At 37.2% G+C, this 9,557-nt stretch overlaps 1 protein-coding gene across 2 annotated transcripts; it reads right to left on the bottom strand.

Annotated features, from left to right (window-relative positions):
- Window positions 1-2,838: 2,838 nt before the first annotated feature.
- Window positions 2,839-7,616, bottom strand: LOC127663328 (piggyBac transposable element-derived protein 4-like). Of its 2 annotated transcripts, XM_052154857.1 has the most exons (3): window positions 6,937-7,616; window positions 5,344-6,832; window positions 2,839-4,743 (listed from the first exon to the last, which is right to left on the bottom strand). In XM_052154857.1, the coding sequence occupies exons 2-3, from the start codon at window positions 6,767-6,769 to the stop codon at window positions 4,424-4,426; spliced, it is 1,746 nt and encodes a 581-aa protein (XP_052010817.1). In that variant the 5' UTR covers window positions 6,770-6,832; window positions 6,937-7,616; the 3' UTR covers window positions 2,839-4,423. The 2 variants fall into 2 exon arrangements, with proteins under 2 accessions (XP_052010817.1, XP_052010818.1); XM_052154858.1 differs by having other exon boundaries at window positions 4,616-4,743; window positions 5,418-7,616.
- Between the last annotated feature and the right edge of the window lie 1,941 nt (window positions 7,617-9,557).

Genomic DNA, 9,557 nt, shown 5'->3' with positions numbered 1-9,557 from the left:
AACAGAAAAACAAAACAAAAAATGTTACATAGTAAAGGTTATGTGTACAAATATAAATCTGTTATATACAGATGCAAGGGAATTTAAAAGCAGAAGAGGTAGGATATGTTGGATAAATATAAATAGAATAAGTTGTTTATTGCATGTAATTATTACTCAATGGGGCAGTTTTGACTGTTCATAAGATGTATAGCCTGAAGAAAAAAGCTGTTCCTGTGTCTGACAGTTCTGGTGCCCAGAGCTCTGAAGCGATGACCAGAAGGCAACAGTTCAGAGGTAGAGGGCTGGGTGAGTGATTTTACCAGCCCTTTTCCTCACTCTGGAAGTGTACATTTCTTGAAGGGAGGGCAGTATGGCAAGCCGTTACTAGTATCTAAAAAAAAAGCACTAGTAGCCTGAAAATAGAGACTAGTAGGTTAAAATGATTAAATGTTAAAACGGCTTGCCATAAGGGCAGGGGGGCAACCAATAATCCTCTCAGCAGTCCGAACTGTCCTTTGTATTCTTCTGATGTCCACATTTTGTAGCTGAACCAAACCAGACATTTACTGAACCGCCAAAGGGAAAATTATAAGACGTTATAAATTAACAGAATTCGTTGACATTTTTTTTAGATTGTTTGTTATTAATGCTCAATAAAGATGCAACATATTAATTGAAAAATTGACAAGATCTGGTACACTGGCGAGGAGAGAATAGGCCGTTCTTTTTTTAATAGATGTCTATATTGAGGAGATGCCTGGGTGTGCTGAATAAACTGCGACAGGCAGGTGTCAGTTTAAGACTTCCTTCACTTGTATGGTGTCCGCAAATAGTGACTTACTGTCGTAACACGCCAGGCTGTTACTCTCTCTTCTATGATAAGAACGCCGAGGTTGTTATGAATGTATAGAAGACCTTTGGTACTATGGACGTGGAAAAATGCACAAAAGGAATATAGGTTCGTTGATATAGTCGTACCTCTGGTGATTATCTTATTATAATGATAAAGTATATTTATTTTAAATGCTGTATACCTTATAGTCGCTAGATGGCATTATTACCCCAGGTGCGTTCAATGTTGAAACGTCTTTAACTGTAATGAACATACTTTGGATAAAAGAGTGTTGGGACATGCCCGTCCTGACAATTAACACTTAATAGGCAATCCTTAACACGTTTTAATAAATTAAAGAATTGTGACAGTTAAAAGTGGATGAAACTGGGCTGTCGAGGCAACGAACATACGTTCGTAATCGATGACTCTGTGTGCCACTAGATCGGTCAGTCCATCAGAAAGCAGGAAAGATAATCAAGCACGGATCGAACCGAACAAGTTTGTGTGTGGGGGGATAAACGGTCAAAATGCCTCTCGCTCGGTTATTGTTGCGGACATCAACTGTCAATAAGAGTAAGTTTTACCATCCAAACGATTGTATTATTGTGCGTCTTTGGTAACTATATAAGGTATTCGTCCTGTAGTTAGTGTAACAGTGTGGCCTGACCTTTCTTAGCTTAGCAAGACTAGCAATACATGAGTCTTGTGTTGTTTAAAAACATTTTATAATAAAATAAAAATATTTATAAAGTGAAGGATTTAATATATAGTTATTTCCAAAATGTGTTACTAATGCGAATTATGGTTTATTGATTTGACATCTTTCAAAAATGGTTCATTAAAACCAGACAATCCTGTAACGGTACATTGACATTATTTATTTTTTTAATAAAAAAATATTTAACCCATTTGTCTCGTTATTGCATGTTTTATTTTACAAATTGAAAACATTATTTACACTTTAGGATACTGGCGTCAGTGGTGCCAAATTAGAGCTGAAACAATTTGGCAGCATTTTGCTTACCGGGCACCAACACTTTTCAATACAGCCAGTACATTCAAAATAAAATGTTTCTCTTTCAGTGGTTAGCAGAACTGCCTTCACTGCCTCCAAACCTGATCCTTCCAAACCAAACATGCTAAGAGTGGGGCTGACATTTGGAAGTACTGCTGTCCTGTGGGCACTGGTAACTAATTTACATTTAAATTACTTTACATTATGTCACTTACACAACCTTGCACCTCTATTCTTTGAGCTGCCTAAACTGTAACAAATATTTTTGGTGATGCACTTTCTCTGTTTACCAATAGCTCTTCAAACAACACAACACTGATGTGCAGGAGTACAAAACAAGGAATGGGCTTGAGTAATTCATAGCGATGTGTAAGGAAATCTATTACAATCTCCTTAATCACTGTAGTTCAATTTGCTTGTGTCCCTTTACTGTGTACAACCAAAATGCCCAACTCTAGTTCAATCAAAATTGTACTGGGGTGCAATATTTTAACCTGACATTTGCTTAGTCAGAAAATGTATGACTCCAGATTCATGCTTTAACATTCAAGGCATTTAGCAGATGCTGTTATGTGGAACAATGTATGAATGTACTTAAGTACATGTAGTACTGAATAAAGACATGATCCTATGAATACTGTATTGTTACTGACCTCTATTAACACAAGATAATGCTATGATAATGTATTGATTTGCCACTGAGAGTCCTCATTTTTTTTTTTTTTATTTTGTAGGGCACAGATTGCTGTGTTCTTTATGGATCTGCTTCTCCCATTTCAACTTTCCTCTTAAGGAAAATAAAAAAAAAGTGTTAAATAAAGATGTGTATGTCTGCCGTCATTGGTGTATGAGTGTGTGTGATTGGGACACAGTGTAAAGTGCTTTGGTAACCGCTAAGGTTAAAAAAGGCTCTATATATGTGTAGACCATTTACCATTAGTCACTCTCTACTGTTTCCAGCAATCATGAGTTCAAGAAATATTTACATAAAAGACTATTTATTTGGGAACAAAGTAAATTTAAAAAGTGTGTTTTTAAATAAAAAAAAAACAATCCCCTCAATTAATTCAGCTTGGTGATGTGATTTATCAGCAAAACAATTATAGACACCACTTGTATACCTTAATTCAGCATATGCTCTATCGATTGTTAATCTCCCAAAAATAGCCCATATGATGACAACATTCATGGGATATTTCACGACAAATTCTCTAGTAATTTCCTCACCTTCATCCCATCCCAGATGTGTATGGCTGGCTTCTGAATGCCACAGATGAATATTTCAGCTCTTTTGGTCCTCACAATGCAAGTGAATGGTGGCCAAAACTTTGAATCTCCAAAAACCACAAAGGTAGCATAAAAGTAATCCATACAACTCCAGTGGTTTAATCAATGTCTTCTGAAGTGATCCAATCAGTGGGGTAAAAACAGATCAAAATAAAACTTATTTTAACTATAAATCTTGACAGCAGTCTCCATGGCGATCATAATTTCAAGCTTGATTCTAGCACCAGTCTGCATGCGTCAAGCACTAGGAACTATAATCCGCTTGAAATCATCATCATGCCTAGAGACTGCAATGGCAAGATGTACAAAGATAAAGGAGTTTGTGGCAGATCGGAGGGCAGGGCAGGGTGTGCAGCATCATGGCCCGGCCCCACCCTGCCATAGAGTTATATTTTGTTAACAGTCAATATTTTGATCTATTCTCACACAAAACCGATTTGATGGCTTCTGAATACATGGATTGAACTACTGAAGTTGTATTGATTACTTTTTTGCTGCCTTTATGTACTTTTTAGGTCTTCAAAGTTATGGTCACCATTCACTTGCATTGTATGGACCTACAGAGAAGAAATATTCATCTAAAAATAACTTAATTTGTGTTCTGCACAAGAAAGTAAGTCATACACATCTGGGATGGCATGAGGGAGTAAATGATGAGAGAATTCTCATTTTTGGGTGAACTATCCCTTTTACTCTCCATAGTGACATCACAATTATCAATTAGTTTAAGTCAAAAAGTAAAATCCCATAAGCAAGACCATTTCAATAATACAACTGCATTTGTCCATTGTTCAGTGGAATGAATGCACAGACACAAAACATGGCCAGTATCTGCAACAATAAATCTCTTTGCTAAGCTCATTATACTGCACTAATTAATAGGACAGTGTCCAGAGCTCTGTGTTCTTAACTGCAGCATTTCAACATTTCATACTGTATATAGAGATATACTAGTAAAGCTAATAAATGATGAAACATTCTAATACAGTGAGTTGCTGTAACATAATACTGCTAATTTGTGTTAAGAACAAGGTAGCTTGTAAAATTACTTTCAGAATACATTTTGGAACTTCATATTTGCTGTTTTCAAGGATCATATTAGTGAAAGAGAACTGTAGAAATGTAATCCATTAATGCATAACCTGTTTTTTTTTTTTTTAACTCCGAGAGCCTTTCAAAACAGACCTTGAGTGTTCAAAGACGCTCTGATGATCGGTCCCCCTGGTGTGAGGTGTTGTTGCTTGCGATATCAAAGATAGCATTATATTTACGGAAGTAGGATCAATTTTAAATGACAGACTTTCTCAATAATTTTTCAGTGTGTGGTACTCTTCAAAACAAGGAGTAGCACACAAGGCAATGTTGCACGCGACACACATATATCTAGTGCTACGTCTTTTCTTTGCCCTGCACTTGCTGGAAATGCAGACCTTGCAGGCACGTCTGGTACTCCTGCCCTGTAATTCGGTCTGAGGGATGTCCGAGAGAAAGTGCCTGGCTGTCAGACGCAAGGGACTGTCTGAGGCAGGACGTCCCCCCTTGGGCGGATTCCGAGGTGTACTGTACTCCTCCAGCAGCCCTCTCATCAGGTTCATCCGGAACTCTAGAGAAGTCATGCCCTTACCTATTGATAGATTAGTGTGAAGAGTGTGAAACAGTACATTAATGAAGATTGCATTAAAGGAATAGCATAGTTGACCCAAAAATATTTATTTTCTTTTTAAAGATTTATGATGTCTTTATCCATACAATGCAAGTCCATGTGGTCCAAAACTTTTAACAAAAGGACAATATAATGGAAGTGGATGAAGTGCAGTCATGCTTCAAATCATAATTGCACCATGGAGAATGAAGATGTCAAGATTTAGTGAAAACAGAGTTATATTTTGGTCTGTTCTCACCCAAAAACAATCATATCACTTCAGAAGACATGGATTAAACCACTTGAGTCATTCATATTATTCACATCGTAATATTATATATTACTTTTATGCTGCCTTAACATCTTTCTTGAAAGCTTTGGAACCCATTGACTTGCATGGAAGTGGATGTGAATATAGGCTATTCACATCATATCACCATCAAAATATCTTAATTTGTGTTCCACAGAACTCAGAAAGTCATTCAAGTTTGAGAGACAATAATCATTTTTGGGTGAACTATACATTTTAAACAACATAAATCATGCTTCAAAAAGTTTTTGATTTACATGCAAATTTCTCACCAGCAAGTTGGCGATAGACAATGAAACTATTGAGTACGGCAGTTTCAAGCATGTAGAAGAAAATTTTCTTATACCACTTGGTGGTCTTCCTGGCACACTTTACAAAACTTTTCATAATGTCTGCTTTGTCCACAGCCCCCATCTTTTTATTGTACTCAAGGACACAGAATGGCATCATCTTTTTCTCCCCGGTGGTGTAATCAACCTTCTGTGAAACTGCCATGATGGATGCGTGGACAGTTGTTAGGACATGAACCTCTCTTTTGTCACACCATTTTACAGCCAACTGTGTACCATTCTCTTGGAATTCCATTTGCCCCTTGGTCATGTTGTTGTTGGTGAAAGCTGGCATCCCCCTCCTGTCAGCCCGCACAGCCCCACAGGCCCCTGTGCCATGGGAAAGGAGTTCTTGAAACAGTGTGGGACTACTGTGCCAATTGTCCACATAAACAATATGGCCCTTTCCCAGATAAGGGGCCAGTAGGGTCATGACAACAGACCCAGAGACCCCAAGCCTGGCGTAGTGATGGATGTCAGTGGTGGATCCTGTATAAATAATAATATCTAGCACATAACCAGTGAGCACATCACGCACAGCAAAAAACTTTACTCCAAACCTATTCCTTTTTGCTGGAATGGGTTGACGCAATGCCAGTCTACCCTTCCAATTCATCATAGATTGGTCCACAGAGAGATCTCTGTATGGCACAAAAACACTACGAAAGGAAGAAGTGATTTCAGTAAATATTCTTCTAATCACAAACAGGGGGTCATCCACATCAGCCTTCGTACTGTTGGCAAAGTTTAGGCAGCGCAGGAGCAAGAGGAAGCGGTCCTGAGAGAACAAAGTCCCAAAAAACGGGGTCTGCAGCATGGGTTCTGTGCTCCAGTAGTCACGTAGTGACGATTTCTTGACCATTCCCATCAGGAGGACTGTCACCAAGAATGTGTACATCTCCTTTATATCAGTTGGCACCCATTTTGCCAGCTTTCCCTTTGAAGCTGTGGATGCCTCCTTCAGGAGCTGCAGCGCATGCCGGTTTGTTTCTTGCACCAGTACCTCAACAAGCGCCTCCGTTATAAACATTTTAAAACACTGAACCTCGGTGGGAGTTGCCGGAGGGTTTTGCACTCCACACTTTGTATTGTCAAAAACAACCCCAGGTCCAGGAGGAGTGAAATTGCAGGTAGTCCTCCAGCAGGGTGGGCTCACCTCTTCTCCTTCATCTGAAATCTTCGTCTCTTTCCCTCCATCGGTGAAGTCAGCTTCATCCTGAAGGCTCTCGAGCACCACAAGGTTGGGAGGCAGCTCCTCGCCGTCACTTTCACTGCTGCTCGAGTCACTGATAATTTCTTCCAAGTTATTAAATAGTTCACTTATCTCTTCATCTGTCAGCTGCTCCGTTTTAGGCGTTTTGTGAGACATTTTTGCTGAAGCTCATGTCGAGCGTAAAAGCGCCGAAAGAGAGCGTACGTGGACGTGACGTCACTTTATGCCGGGGGGGAAAAAGACGATAACATATTATATTTAACTGCGTTTTTTTTACATGTCAGACATAACGCTACGTGTTTTAACACTTGTGTTTTCAATACCTGTTCGGTTGCATTATGAGATGGTGCAAAGCTGAAGTCAGTTTTCTAGACTACATTTGCTACCGTCTCACGTACGCCGTTTTGTTTACATTTTGATGGGGGTGTCGTCTTCTTCTTCTTCTTCTGTGGCAAACCAGCAATTGGTGCATTTTCCGCTGTCTACTGGACTGAAATGGAGTGTGGAGCATTGATGTTATGGTAAATAAAAAACTATTCTTAAATACTGTTTTTCAAATTTGTGTCCTTCAGATATATTAGTATAATTGTATATATTATTCCATCCTTATTTAGTAGGCTTTTCAGTGAAAATTGAGTAATATCTATTGATTTCATTGTTTCTATAAGCCGTGATCTTTCATTCTTATATGACAAACATTTTATTAGGACATGATGAACTGTTTCAGGAAGACCACATCTTACGCAACGAACGGATTCATGTTTGCCAATACTTAAAAGTGATTGATTTAACGAGGAATGCCCAATTCTGAGTCGAGATATTATGGTATCTTCTCTTCTGTTTCCATAACTATTCCTCTCAACTCCAACAGCACTTTGAGGATTATATAAATGATACCCCTTTATATCTCAATCCCATTGACCTTGCCACATCCTTATTACAGCTGTTTTGATTATTCCTTTTACTTCCATTTTACTCAATGATACACCAAAGTCTATATATCATGATGTCTTACAGCTTGTTTAGCTATCTGATCAACTTACTCATTTCCTTCTACCCCCACGTGAGCAGGTACCCATTAAAAAGAAACGACTGTTCTTAACTGATGTATCCTATACAGACTTTGAAGTTTATATAATAAAATATCTTTCTTCTTCTTCTTCTTCTTCTTTAGATTTATGGAGGTTGGCTAACCAGCTCTTGGTACATTTCCGCCACCTACTGGGATGGACTGTGAAGCGTTGATGTAGAAGGGAAAATAAAATAAATAACAAAAATAAAGACTAAATTCTATTATAGAGCTCTATTACCTTTAGGTAATTTATAAGGACATTATATACGTTTGAATAATTATTTAGTATGTTGTATGATAGACAGACAAAGGAATATTCTGGGCTCAATACAAATTAATCTCAATCAACAGCATTTGTGCCATAATATTGATTACCAAAAATAAATATTTTTCCTTAAAAAAGTATAAATCGAGGTTCCAGTGAGGCACTTACAATGGAAGTGAATGGGGCCACTGTTTCAAAAGTATATAGCCACAAGACTTAAACAATATAAGTGTTAAAATTATTTTAGTGTTATAAAACTTCTCACTAACCTTTTATGTTTAAAGTTATATCCAATTTTACAACTTGTTGCCATGACGACCGAATAAACTATTTAAAAATGTAATAATACAGTTTATGTACAATGTGCTTTTCTCAAAACCAAAGTGCTAAATAATACACAAGTTTTAACAAGAATTTATGTTTTTTTTTACAAAATAATAAGCTTCACATTTCTGCCTTTAAACTCTCTAAAAAAATGTCCCCATTGACTTCCATTGTAAGTGCCTCACTGTAACCCAGATTGTTTTCTCTCCATTATGTCACAAAAGCTGTCAATTGATCTTAACTTGTACAGATTCTGGAATATTCCTTTAAATTTTAATTAGTGTGGTTTTATCATTGTAACAATTTTAGAGGAAACATTGGTTGACCATTTCTGGGTAGTAACTGATTACATGTAATCTGTATTATGTAATCAGATTATAAAAATCAAGTATTTATAATTAGATTAAATTATGTTTTTAAATACTCATAATCAGATTACAGTTACTTAGTTATGATTACATGATTACATATTAATCAGACAAAGGCAATAAATTGTTTAGAATTTGTTGATCCCTCAAATGTTTCTTTTTAAAAGTTTTTCATTTTCATTTTTAATCTTCCAACAGCTGATATACGTTCAGTAAATCTTCAAATGTTTTCGAATGGTCGGATGGTAAATTTGTGGAATTGCACACACAGACCTGATACAAGCCACCAACCATGATTAGGCTTACACTAAAGATGGTGTGGTAATCCACACATAAATGCAGAACTGATTGCATTAGTGTGGTAAAGTTTTCGATTCGCAAATTGCTTGTGTACTTGGCTTCAAAAATGTCCATGAATGTGCTTTTGCTTTTGTGACTACTTTTGAGATTCACAAATAAAACTGGTCTGATCTGTGACAATACATGTATGTGATGCCAAATTACAGCTGCAGGCATTGCTCTATAAAAGAGCAGTCAATCCAGACCACCAATGAAAATATAGGGAGCCCCTTACCACCCCATTTTGGAGTTGGCACAACCCACTTTTGGAGTAAACACGCCCTATTTTGGAATAAAAACACCCACTTCGGAGATTCCAGCCCCTCCTGCCTGTATACCTACTTGAAGATTCCTGGCTTAACAACATTTTAAGTGCCTTTTTTTTATGTGAATCAGAAATAGACAAATAGCAGCTAAAACATACACAATCTATTCTCATATTTTGATCCATGAAGTTTTAAGCAACATTGTTAAAATTGTACAAGCTTATCCTACTCAAATGCATGTGACACCAAATAAACAAGAATTAGGTCAGATGTAATCCAAAAGTAATTATACTAGATTACAAAAATACCA

This window comes from Xyrauchen texanus, chromosome 23, assembly GCF_025860055.1.
Source record: "Xyrauchen texanus isolate HMW12.3.18 chromosome 23, RBS_HiC_50CHRs, whole genome shotgun sequence".
NCBI classification, from domain to species: Eukaryota; Metazoa; Chordata; class Actinopteri; order Cypriniformes; family Catostomidae; genus Xyrauchen; species Xyrauchen texanus.
Note: the sequence above shows the minus strand (reverse complement) of the source record. Positions and strands in the feature narration are given on the sequence as shown.

What these genes read in the sequence shown, in the direction of transcription:
- LOC127663328 (XM_052154857.1), bottom strand. Translation starts at nt 6,769, where the DNA reads ATGTCTCACAAAACGCCTAAAACGGAGCAGCTGACAGATGAAGAGATA. An exon ending in TGTCTATCGCCAACTTGCTG is followed by an intron (nt 4,744 to 5,343) that starts GTGAGAAATTTG and finishes ATCTATCAATAG; the next exon opens with GTAAGGGCATGACTTCTCTA.